This window comes from Zerene cesonia, unplaced genomic scaffold (assembly GCF_012273895.1).
Source record: "Zerene cesonia ecotype Mississippi unplaced genomic scaffold, Zerene_cesonia_1.1 Zces_u002, whole genome shotgun sequence".
In the NCBI taxonomy this organism is placed as follows: domain Eukaryota; kingdom Metazoa; phylum Arthropoda; class Insecta; order Lepidoptera; family Pieridae; genus Zerene; species Zerene cesonia.
Window position 1 is genome coordinate 1,234,873 of NW_024045132.1, and position 13,160 is coordinate 1,248,032.

The 13,160-nt window shown below is 32.2% G+C and overlaps 1 protein-coding gene across 2 annotated transcripts in view; it reads left to right on the forward strand.

Moving 5' to 3' along the window:
• LOC119838310 (fatty-acid amide hydrolase 2-B-like) overlaps positions 1-10,483 on the forward strand; it is a 15,975-nt gene extending 5,492 nt beyond the window's left edge. The window contains exons 1-9 of one of the 2 annotated variants that reach the window (XM_038364184.1): positions 1,490-1,720; positions 3,232-3,414; positions 4,224-4,443; positions 5,733-5,950; positions 6,654-6,783; positions 7,314-7,453; positions 7,750-7,890; positions 8,263-8,532; positions 9,028-10,483. In XM_038364184.1, coding sequence (XP_038220112.1) covers positions 1,505-1,720; positions 3,232-3,414; positions 4,224-4,443; positions 5,733-5,950; positions 6,654-6,783; positions 7,314-7,453; positions 7,750-7,890; positions 8,263-8,532; positions 9,028-9,330 — 1,821 coding nt within the window. In that variant the 5' untranslated portion in view covers positions 1,490-1,504 and the 3' untranslated portion in view covers positions 9,331-10,483. Of the gene's footprint in view, positions 1-1,489; positions 1,721-3,231; positions 3,415-4,223; positions 4,444-5,732; positions 5,951-6,653; positions 6,784-7,313; positions 7,454-7,749; positions 7,891-8,262; positions 8,533-9,027 lie in introns of those variants that run through there. The other variant, XM_038364185.1, reaches the window with a different exon arrangement.
• The last annotated feature ends 2,677 nt before the right edge of the window (positions 10,484-13,160 follow it).

Here is a 13,160-nt window from a genome sequence, read left to right on the forward strand (position 1 = left end):
AGTCTTGATAATACTGGTCCACGCAAAAATCCACGCGGGCTGCTTGCAGCCCGCGCACCGCGCACCAGCTAGTTAATAATATAAAGCTGATGATTTTGAGCGCATTAATATCAGGAACTACTGGTTCGATTTGAAAAATTCTTTCAGCGTTAGATTGTCCATGTGGAACTTGATCCATATATTATGTTGTAGTTATTATGGCCTATGCATAGTGTTGGCTATGCATAGGCCATAATAACATGTACCTGGATGAAACCACGGAGCATAGCTTATGTTTCATATAGGTATCTGTTATATTTAGATTACTTAATATTATATTTATATTTCAAATACAAAAAAAGTCTTTTTCGAATCTGGACTTACATATATATAGACTATAGCCTATACATAAAATGAATTAGCAAGTATATTCTCGCTAAAATCTGTTTGATTCGAAACTGCTTTTCAACATCATGGTTAAAAACTATGTAGATATAAATGCAACCTATTTATTTATGCCAGACTGATTAATTCAAAGAGTAACCCAAAATTAATTCCACAAACATTTAGGTTTTTATTTATTTTTTTAGCATATTCGTAGTAATAATTTTTACCCCAGTATAAAATAAAAATACATTGTACGAGCTAACACTAGGGTCATTTAAGATCTAGATTCTAGATAACACATGTATAATACTGTATAATTTACATTGATTATGTCAGTAGTTATATCATTAAATCGAATATAATAAGTACCAATGAAGCGCCTCTAATCGGAAACAAACGTGATGATAAATGTTTGAAGCTATTATCTGTTGAAGATAAAACATTAAGAATATTCGAAATAATAAGTTTAATTTTATCATCACGTCAGTTGATTAATGAATATCTTCATTTAAGGGACACATATTTGTATGAATTAGTATTTAGATTTTTTTGTTTATTCTGATTAAATGTCATACTAAAATATTGAAATCAAAGGTCAGAAATATCTGAAGCTAGCAAATAGGATTTAACAACAATGTTTCTAAATTGCAGTCATTTTTGTAATAACATCTAATTTATTTTACCTTACACGTGTAAACAATCGAATATAATTAGATGGAGGCAAAAATATCAATATACGATTATAACATATATCTATGTAAATACTTCCAAGATATTCAAAATCAATTCAAGAAAACAACTCATTAATCCGAATCGAAGTGCATTAAGATCTTAGTTCCCTAATATATACTTATTCACTATATAAAAATAACGTAATATTAAAGAATCGTTATACGATTGAGAAATACTAATTTCATAATTAATTAATTTATTACACACACTAAATAATAGTAGCAATAATATGATTATTATAGGTAATTAATAGACAGTGGTACAGCGTATATGATAACCCCAATTACTATCATATCTCATTGAATACTAAAGCATCACAGTTGCATACCATGGTTCGTGTAATGATTTCCAAAATAATTATAGTAGAAGTAAATAATAATTAATTAACCATAATATTAATAGCACCATGATTAAACGATGGTTCAACTTTGCGTTGGTTATTTTTAGTCGCGTTGTTTTAGTGATAATAAGTGCGAGTGTGTATAATGTGTTTATTTTAATTGAAATTCTCTTGAATAACACGGACGTGTGGTACCCGGAAACATTATTGAAAAGAATCGAGAAAATCCATAAGTTTATCAGTAATGTTTCAGTCATTGTTGTAAAAAATATATCAATACAGGTTTGTTTCTATTTATTAAATACGAATTTTTTGTATTATTTTTAATTTTTTTGTTGTAGGCTTTGGTATATTAATATTGAATAGTTATAAAAGCATTCGTTTTCTTCAAAGACCGTTTGAAAAATTATATACTGATTGAAACAAAAATTAACTTTATCGTATTAGAGTTTAATATCTAATTTTGTGTAATTGAATGTAATTTCTTTGTTCATCGAATGAAATGTGTTTACAATGTAATTAATATATGTAATTATACGAATGAATGTCAATTCTTGTGCCAATCTGAATTATTTTATAGGTACTGACAATCTTTTATAGTGTTTTATATGAGATAATATTAGAGACTTTAGTTTATATTTGTTTTTTAATAAAAAGTTAACTAGCTCTAAAATAATATCACTACATGGTATAAAACAAAGTCGCTTTCCGCCGTCTCTGTGTCTGTATACTTAGATCTTTAAAATACGCAACAGATTTTTATTTGTTTTTTTAAATAGATAGATTGATTCAAGAGGAAGATTTATGTGTACAATTACATCAATTTAACTGCTCCGAATTTAACGCGTGCGAAGGCGCGGGCAAGGCTATTATAACTGTAAATTTATTTGAGGAATAAACTATCTGCAATTCCAAGTTGAGCAGGATCCCGTCAGCTGTTTTAGTGTGATATACATATTCTTTTTTTTATGTCATAGCGGGCAGCTGAGCTGGTGGCTCGCCTGATGGTAAGCGATCACCACCGCCCATGAACATTCGCAAAGGTAGTACCTCTGTGAATGCGCTGCCCGCTTTTATGGGTAAAGGGAAAAGGAAAGGATTAACGACTGGAAAGAAGGAATGGACTAGGACGGGTGAGGAAAAGGAAAACGGGCCTCCGGCTCCCCCACTCACCGAACGAAACACAGTGGCATGCCACTATTTCACGCCGGTTTTCTGTGGGGGTGTGGTACTTCCCCGGTGCGAGCTGGCCCAATTCGTGCCGAAGCGTGCTCGACTCCCACAATAAGTAAAAGTATCTACATTATTCAAAATTTTAGTTTAAACATTAGTTTTACTGAATATTTTTCTTTATTGCAGCTCTACGATTGCAATAAATTTAATCTAATTTAGTACAATATATCTAGTAATATAACAACTAATACAATGTGTGATTAATTAGTATTCTAAAGTATGTTTAGTACTCCCTAGAGCTTATAACTAAGGACGTGTATTAAGTTTATCATGTATTACTTTTGAATAAGTGTACATATTTCAAAATTATATGCAACAGAAACGTAATAAATATTTAAATAAATAATTTATAACTTTCTTGATCAATCACACTATCACACTAACATCATAAATGTGAAAGTTTGTTTGTTTGGATGTTTGACCGTCAATCACGCTGAAACTGCTGAACGGAACGGATTTTGATGAAATTGGGCATACAGAGAGAGTATGACCTGACTTGGGTGATAGGACACTTTTTACTAGTAAAACCTACCACTAACTGGCGTGTTTCTTTTTTACAGAATTTCATGATGAATGCGTTCATGCAGTGGTTTCTTCGATTTCTTGTTTCTCTATTGGCGATAATAGTGTATCCTCTAACGCTATTGATTAATATAAAACGAAACAAAAAATGCCCGCCGCCCTCAAATCCTATACTATTTAAATCAGCCACTACTCTGTCTATGATGATAAGAAATAAACAGGTGTGTATAAATTTTTTCATATAAATCAATGCTATTTATTATTTATGGTACCCGGAAACTAAGCGTCATCGTCTTAGCAAGGCTGTATAAAAACTAAATTTTGAAGTTACCTCTATTTTGGTTATCTCTGTAATGTTAATAAGTTTGAAATAAATAATAAAATCATAAATGAATCATACTTTACGTAAATTAACAGTTCTTAAACATTGCACTATACCGAAAATATACATACTGTTTTTACATTACTGTTTCGATTAGATACTCGATAATTTTGACTCTCTTCCTCTAATAGTTCTTCGACAAAAATAGTATTCGCAATTTTCCAGTTAAAATATAAAGCAGTGGTACTGATGACATAACATTTATAAGCTCTTTGAGGTCATTATAGTTGTTCGATGGATTTATAATATAATCAAAACATATGATTTATAAATCTTAAGAAACGTGAATAACATCTATCCTTTGTGATAACAAGATTAATGCTTGTGACCATGAATATATTATTATCGTAAACGGATATATTAAATAACAAAAATAAATCAAAATTACTAATGTTAAGGTTTAAATGCAGATAGATAACAAATTTCATATCACAAATCACATCCTAGAGCTATTATTTATTTATTATAATATTTTTTTATTTGGTTTATGTTTGAAACTATGAAAGAGGTTTGGAAACTTTAACTAGATGTTTAGTTTTAAATTTTATTAAAATTTAGCAATCACATGACATGACCCACATAAAATTCATCTGTTTCGAGAGCCTCCTCTCATTAGCAAATGGTTCACAGTATGCTTCAAATTTTCAGATCACATCAGAAGCAGTTGTATCAGCTTATATAGACAGATGTAAGGAGGTGAACCCATACATAAATGCGATCGTGGAACCCAGATATGATGTAGCGTTGAAAGAAGCGAGAGCCATAGACAAAATGATCAGCTCCAATGATCGATCACCAGAACAGTTGGCAAAGGAATTTCCTCTACTGGGCGTGCCTATGACTGTCAAAGAAAGTATTGCTGTTGGTGGTAAGTAATTCATATAATCAACATCTATATCATTATTCCATTATTAAAAATAAATTGTTACGGAATATTGGTATTTTATAACTTGGAGAACGTTAAGAGTACAACAATTTTTAAATGATTTCGATTGTATTGTTAGAACAATACCTAGAGGTTATTAGAATACCTAGAGGTATGTTGTATTATTATGTTATTTATTTATGAGAACGACTTCGTGATTTTTATTGAATTTTAATTTCATGTTCTCTTATTAAGGCTTAAATACGTAGTTTGCCCGCAGTTTTGTACAAAATCATAATCTCCTTATGTACAGAAGCTATTCGTTACTCTTAGGTTAGCATTCAATGAACCCTTTCATTACCATTTTGTTCCGCGACAGTCTACTGTTAATTGTATAATTGTAGATTATAAATGATCAAGTGTGTTTAGTGTAACTTATACACTATCCACATTTACAATATTCATCCGCAAATTACATTAAAAACAATCAGCATGCGAAACATCCGCTTAACTATTACGAATATTGCAGCGACGGATTTCTTCGCAATTACATTGTGTTTTTACATAAACAGCTTATCGTGTGTACCGTGCACTACAATACATCGAAAATACGTTGTAATACGATTATGTACATGTGGGGTAACATAACTTTTGCAGTCTTCTACGGGCGTACGTACAACAGTAGAACACGCGATAAATTATTAAAGCATGACGTTGGTGGAAGGGGTTGTGCTATACTATAATGCGCTATACTATGTGGAGACATTTTTGTACAATATAAGTTTAATTTTAAAAAAAAACCAAACCTTATGATGGGAAGTCTGTTGCTTCCAAACAACTACTCTTATTTTTTAGTGTTATAACAATTTCATGTCATTTTTAATTTTTCTTCCTTGCATATCTACTTGGCCTATATATAATTAAAAATAAACTGAATATTATTTGTACAATTTCGATTTTCTACATTATTTTAAGTCATCATTTGCAAAAACTAACTCTGTTTATTACAGGATGCAGTTCCGTTCACAGTTAAAATTTCAATACGCACAACGTATAACGCACAATAAATAAATAAATAAATAAATAAATATGCTTTCCGCTCAGGGCTTCGCCCGAGACGGCAAAGTAAATTCCTATGAGATAGAGATCGCAATAAAATCCCAGATGACTCAGTAGCCTTCTTACTATCTCCAGACACAAAAATGAGATCATAAAAATGCTGCGTTGCGACATGAAAGAAAGACAAAGAAACGATTAGTAAGATACAATAACTCATTCACTATCTACTTCAGGTATGAGCAACGACTGTGGTACAGTGTACCCCTACCGGAAACCAGCGACCAAGGACGCTGACATCGTCCGTCTAGCCAGAGAAGCTGGGGCAATACCAATCGCAGTCACCAACACGCCACAACTGTGTATGAACTGGGAGACTTACAACAACGTGTCTGGTCTCACCATGAACCCTTATGACCAGAAACGCACTACAGGAGGCTCTTCAGGGGGAGAGGTCAGTGCGAATATTAGCTAGTTTATTGGAATCAAGTCACTCGCTCATATACATGAGTTATTTAATGAAATTATTGTGTTCTTTATAATCGAAAATGTTTCTAATCGTTCGATTTTCTTTTTGAGCAAATCTTTATGTACAATTTTTTTTGTTTGTACGTGCGTATAGACCGATAATGTTAGCTTAAAAGCTACATTCAATTGCAAATAAATAATTTTTAGTGGGGTATGAATTATACGCAATTATCTAGTCTTTAAAAATGAAAGGAGAGGTAAGAGGTTAAGAAGGATTTTTACTACACGCGAACAAAGCACGGGCGGGTCAAAACCATTAACCAACAATTAAAATAACACTAACGAACATGAAAAAAGTTTGACATGCACGTTGAAGAATGGTATAGGGATGTATGTATGTAGTATATATATGTAAAATCTGAAAAAACACCTTATCATCACCATACCAATTGAAGTTGAAGACATTAGTTTATTATTGTTATTAATAAGTATAATTCATACAATTAATCACAACTGCGATTTACTTACAATTTATTAATTAAATTTACAATTTACTTACATCTATTCATTTAAATTCAACTGTCCAATCCAATAGCACTGTACCAAAGAAATATATAAATGTGCTTGAGAAAACAAAGTATTAGTTATAGATTTTTACAGTATTATTGTTTTTTTTTTCTCACATACAGTCCGCCCTTATTGCCGCAGCAGCGTCAGTAATAGGCGTCGGTTCAGATATCGCCGGCTCCCTCCGGTTGCCACCCATGTTCAATGGTATTTTTGGACACAAACCCACACCTCATCTTTGGTCTATTAAAGGTAAATATAGGAGTAAGGTTTTCTCAGTTAAAGCAACTCTCGTTAGATGGCGTGCTTTTTCGTCTAGAGAATGGAATCCTCTGTATTTATAATGGCTGATTTTTCAATCTTTAGTTTAAAACTATTCATCGAATATCGTATTAAACAACGAGTTCTCAATTTTTTCTATATGCATACCTTTTAAAACTATGCTTTTTGTGTAATTTTTTATTATCGTGAAAATGTAATAGATTTCATTCTAATATTAAATTGAGAGAAATGAGGCAGAGATAAAGTTTCGTAAATGTTATAATCTTGCCCTCTACCTAGTATAATAACTCAAATAGAACTAAACTTCACTTAACTCAAAATTAAAATCACTAATGGACATGTAGGTAGACTATTTTTTTTATTACGTTTCAAATATTACTACATATTTAAATGACAAAAATGATTGTTTAATGCTATATTACATGTGTAGGAAGAGTTGTAGGAATTTAAGAATATGACTGAAAGACTGTAGGTATTATAAAATACCATTCACTTTTCAGGTCATGTACCCGACTCGTTGGACCCGACCTTTGAAGAATACTTCGCCCTGGGTCCTATAGCACGGTACGCCGAAGATTTGACACTGCTGCTTAAAGTTTTAAAGCAACCCGGAGCTCCTGATGTGCCATTCGATAAACCAGTAAGCATTTTTTATTTAAATAATTTAATTGTATTGGATATTATTTTAAGGAGATAAGAGTGCAAATGCTACTAATTGTTAAACGAAAAGTAGGACAGACGTTCGGTTAGGTTATCGAGCATAGAAAAAGAATTTTAAACGATGTGGATCTTTCTTTATTCCAATTATTCAATCGTACTGATATAATTTTAGTGTAATTTCAACGTGTCAGTTTATTACTTCAAATTATTTATTGGTTAATAGGTTTAAAATGTGTAAATATGTTATTGAAATTGTTCTTATAATTATCTTTTCAGGTAGACATAACTCGCCTTAAATTTTATTACATGGAAGGTGATGGAGGCTACGTTATGAATAAAATAGGCCCGGACGTGAAAAAAGCCATGAACAAAGCTAAAAACTATATAAAATCCACGTATAATGTAGATGTACAAGAGGTGAGAGAAAGAATTTTATAGTATACTAGCTGCGCCCCGCGGTTTCACCCGCGTAAGTCCGTATCCCGTAGGAATATCGGGATAAAAAATAGATGTTGGCCGATTCTCAGACCTACCCAATATGTTTACCAAATTTCAGAGGAATCGGTCAAGCCGTTTCGGAGGAGTATGGCAACGAAAACTGTGACACGAGAATTTTATATATATAGATAGATGGTCAAATTGTGTGTTAAAAAGTATCATTTAAAAAGCAAACCTTTATTTTTCACTTTAGTGTAATATTAATAAGGATAACTCTTAGCACTTTTTGAAATATAAAATCGAGAGGCTATTATATACATATATTGTTCTTTAATTGGACATATTTTGCAGCTCAAAATCCAGAACCTTCATCACATGTGGGAGATCAGCGTAAGGGTGTTGTTCAAAATACGACATGTTGCTAACATTTACACCGACCCAAATGAACGAGACCAACTGATATCGATGTGGCCAGAAATATTAAAGAAATTATTCGGTATATCTGATCACAGCTTAACGTGCGTTCTTTATGGACCCGTCCAGAAATTCTTTGATAAATTACCCGAAAATTATTATCAGAATCTAGTGAAAACTTTTGAGCAAATTAAACAGGATTTCTATGTAAGTATGTCTATGTTAATTTTTTAATATAATAACAACTGAGCTGGTGGTTTGCCTCGATCACCACGGCCCATGAATATTTGCAGAGGTAGTAGCGAGGTAGAGTAAATCGATAACCGAAATAAGGGTGATGTGCATTTACCATAACATACAGACATTTTTATTTATACAGAAGTTCAGATATATAAAAATAAAAACTGTGAAGGTTAGAAGTACAACCTTTATTGCCAATTATAATATTTTTTTTAAACACTGGTACACTTTGTAAACTAATATTGTAAACGCGAAAGTTTATAACTATGGATGGATGTATGTATGCATGTTTGTTACTGCTTCACGCAAAAACTACTGAAACGATTGCAATGAAATTTGGTGCATAGATAACTGGACAACTGGAATAACATACAGGCAACTTTTTATCCCGATATTCCTACGGGATACAGACTTACGGTTAGGGCGCAGCTAGTATTCACTAATTCCCTCAACATTTTACAGGAAGTGCTATCAAACGATGCTGTTCTATTCTTCCCGTCATTCCCGAGCCCAGCACACTTACACTACCGGATATTTTACAAATTCCTGAACTGTGGATATCTTACAATGTTTAACGCTCTCGGTCTACCATCTACGAACTGTCCACTGGGATTGACAGATAAAGGTCTACCCGTTGGAATGCAAATTGTAGCTAATAAATGTAACGATCATCTCACGATAGCTGTAGCCAAGGAATTCGAAAAAGCTTTCGGTGGTTGGGTTCCCCCTAATAAGGATTTTTTTGACGGCGTTAAAACTGCTTAGATAACGAAATAATTAAAGATATCAGCATCACATTGAGAGTATTGTAGCATTTATACAGTCCTTCGAAATGTGGCACAGTGTACAGAACTAAAAAGGACTGCAATACAACGTATGCAGAAGGTAATAAAATAGCTACGGTACTGGCTACTGCTTAGAGTTCTTGTATGATAGTTTCATGTAAATAATATATAGGTATTTTTTTAAGAATAAGGTAGAATATTTAAGTGGTTTAATGATTACGCTTTGTACATAGAGTATTACATCATGTAGTACAGTTATAACTCTTACTCTTTTTATACCAATATTTTACATAATATATTTGGACCAGAATGACAATCTCCTATGTACCGCGAGTATTGAAGCGAGTATTGTATGCAACTATTGTATAATAATAACCATTCACAATCTATCTCAAAAATTTCTGATACATTATATGGTCACTTTATTTTTTGATTTTTTTATGCCATGAGCGGGCAACTGAATTCAGCTGAAGGTTCGCCTGTTGGTAACTGATCACAACCTAGTTATTATATGTACATTCTCCCCCTGTCTCCCCGTGACCACGCTCGCTGTAAAGTGTTCGAAACGTCGGGTTAATAATATAATGAATAAATCGCGGTTAAAAGCCGTTAACAAGTTTTTAATTTCTAAATGATTACAACCTCCTATGAACATTTGGAGAGGTCGTAACTATGCGAATGCGTTGCCCGCTTTTATGGGGGAAGGGTATTTACATGGACGATTGGTAAGAAGGAATGAACTGATAAGGGTGAGGAAAGGGAAACGGGCCTCCGGAATTCGTGCCGAAGCGTGCTCGACTTCCACATTAAATTTTTGATATTATTTATAAAGTATAAACTATACAGTGTAAGATGGTTAAAGTTTATAACATTACTCATAGAAATCATACTGATTATGTTGAATAAAACTTAGTACTGACCGCTTTAATTTGAATAGGTACCCGTGATATTTGATATATAGGACTAGGTTATATGAATGGTGGTATATGATGATAGTGGATATAGGATTTCCAAAGTTAGAATACGCTTTGTGTATTTCTGTAATAGTTATATGATCTAACTGTTGTATTGTTGTCTAGTTAATAAGTTTTTACAGAGTACTGCATATGTTATTAAAAGTGGATATTATTTTATATAAGAGGTGTTTTTTTTTTTTTGTTAATTTCCCTGTTCATGAACCAATCACTTTTTACACTTTATCTAAATAAAGTGTATCCCAAAATCGATCAATAAATTTTTCAATCAATAAAATTTTATATTACTAATAAAATAGTGCTAGAACTATTTTTTCTACCATTTGATTTTTTCTTAGGACAATAGATCAAATGCAACTGGAAATAAAATCACATAATTCTTCCTTAAAATTTTTTTACATCAGGGTATAAGTTAAGATTTAACCATAAATAGTATAGAAATTATAATATAGATACAAAAATAAGCATAATATGTGTCACTACGTAGAAAGTTAAAGCCAAATACAATAATTGTGTAATATACTTATTGAATTAACATTGACCACAACGACGAATAAATCAGATTGTATTCTACCTAATACCTTAATAACATAAAAATCTAATGACAATGGACGTGGCCGTTAAGACGGCAGAGTAGTTACAAACTACAAGGTTAATCTGAGTCTAGGACACACGCGATATCATTAGTCAATGATATTATATGAAAAAATCAATGCATGAAATAGCATTGTACTGGTCACTGTGGTAGTTTAGTAGCTTTTAAAATATTGAGACTGTACTCTACTTGATACGATTGCCTATTTCTTCATTATGTGATAGATATTTAACTAATTTATGTACAAGACTTACGAATTAGTATACATCAAATAATTATAAATAATTATTTTCTGCAACGAAAGTCGATGTTGCTGGGAACAAACGCACCACTTTTATCAAACATCCAATTTTCTAACAAACACAAAAATTATCACATCAATCAGTTAATAACCCAAAAAAATGCAGTCAAATTGAAAACCTCCGTTCGTTTTTGGAATTGTCGATTAATTCAAATCAAGTCTAACCCCGACAATTACATAAATTATGTTATAGTCGGCTAACCAAGTGGATCGCCTGATGGCAAACGCTAACACTGCCCATGAACATTTCCAGGGGCATTTCGTCTCTGGAAATGGAACGGCGACCTTAAAAGGTGTATAGAATAAAGAATGGTATGAATGAAAAATAGGGGAATATAGACAAGGCCTGGAAAGGGTTAAATAATGAATACGGGCCGTAAGCCCCCCCGCTCCTCAAACGAAACGGTGAGAGCTCACCTGTGGGGATGTGGTACCTTCCCTGGTGCGAGCTGGCATAATTCGTACCAAAGCGTGCTCGTCTCGCACATTCAAGTGTTAATATGAAATAAGTTTAAAATGAATTTATATGTTTTTCAAATATTTGCAAACACAAAAATAACACAATTTTGTAATAATTACTATTAAGTTATTATACATCACTCAAAAGGTGAAGGAAAACATCATGAGGAAACTGGCATGTCTGAGAATCAAAAATTTCGACGACATGTGACATCTGCCAATCTGCACTTGGCCAGCGTGGTGGATTATAGCCTGCGCCCTCATAGGAGGCCTGTGTCCCAGCAGTGGGAATATATATATATATACTGATGATGATAACAAGACATAATCCTGCTATTAAATAAAAAGACGTAATCCTTCAACCTGGTGTTGAAAAATATTATAGACACTTTCGTTTCTCTATAAGTAGCTTACCTAACATTTGAAAGGATCATTTCTTCATTTTAAGATTCATAAAACCTTAAAAGATATCTCTTATAGATTTCTCCGATGTTACCGAAAATCGAACCTCTTAAAAATTATCCCATAAGGACCTTATTCGCGCAGCGAAATAAAAATTAATTATTCTCCATCTAATTAAAATTAACAGATCCATATCATTACTTTACATTTTACTTATATTATAAAGTTAACGGTTTTGTTTACTTGTAGTAGTATCTAATAGTACTAGTAATATAAAATAATAGTACTAGTCTTATTGTATATCTTTAAAACTACGCAACGGATTTTGATATTTTTTTTTAATAGACAGAATGAATAAAGAGGAAGGTTTATATGTATATTAATATCCATTAAACTACTCCGAATTTAACGCGTGCGAAACCGCGGGCAAAAGCTAGTACATACTTTATAATAAACAAGTATTTAGGTATCAATATATAAAAGCATAGATGTTATATTCTGTGGCCACGACTCACAACAAATGTCCGCCACTCATATTCGCTCGAATACGCAAACCAACAAGTGTGCATTTGCAATTTTTTTTTTTTTTTTTGTATACTTGAACTGAAACATTTATACATTGTACCCGAAAAGCAACAATGCGGCATTTTGCTGCACAATGCAAATTGCAAATCGCTACGAATTGCCAAATGCCATATACCATTTCCGTTCATTTAATGTTGCCCTATTGGAATAGTGCTAGTTGTTGCCACAACTAAATAGAAGAGTTTTAAGCAAAAATAATCTCAAATCTTTATTCAAATAAATTTTTTATACACGTTCGTATTTATATTTCAATTTCGAATTCGATTTTACGAAATAAGAAAGTCCAAAATAGATTATTACACGTAAGTCTTTTCTTGGTAGTTTTTTTTCAAAACTATAAGAAACAATAAAAAAAAACATTTTAATAGCATAATTTCCAACAATCTTACTTATTACAATATGTTTATTGAACATAAATACATACTTTTTTTACAAAATTGAGATTGAATGAACTCATGATCTGCAGAATGATGAATGAAATTTTACATTGACAG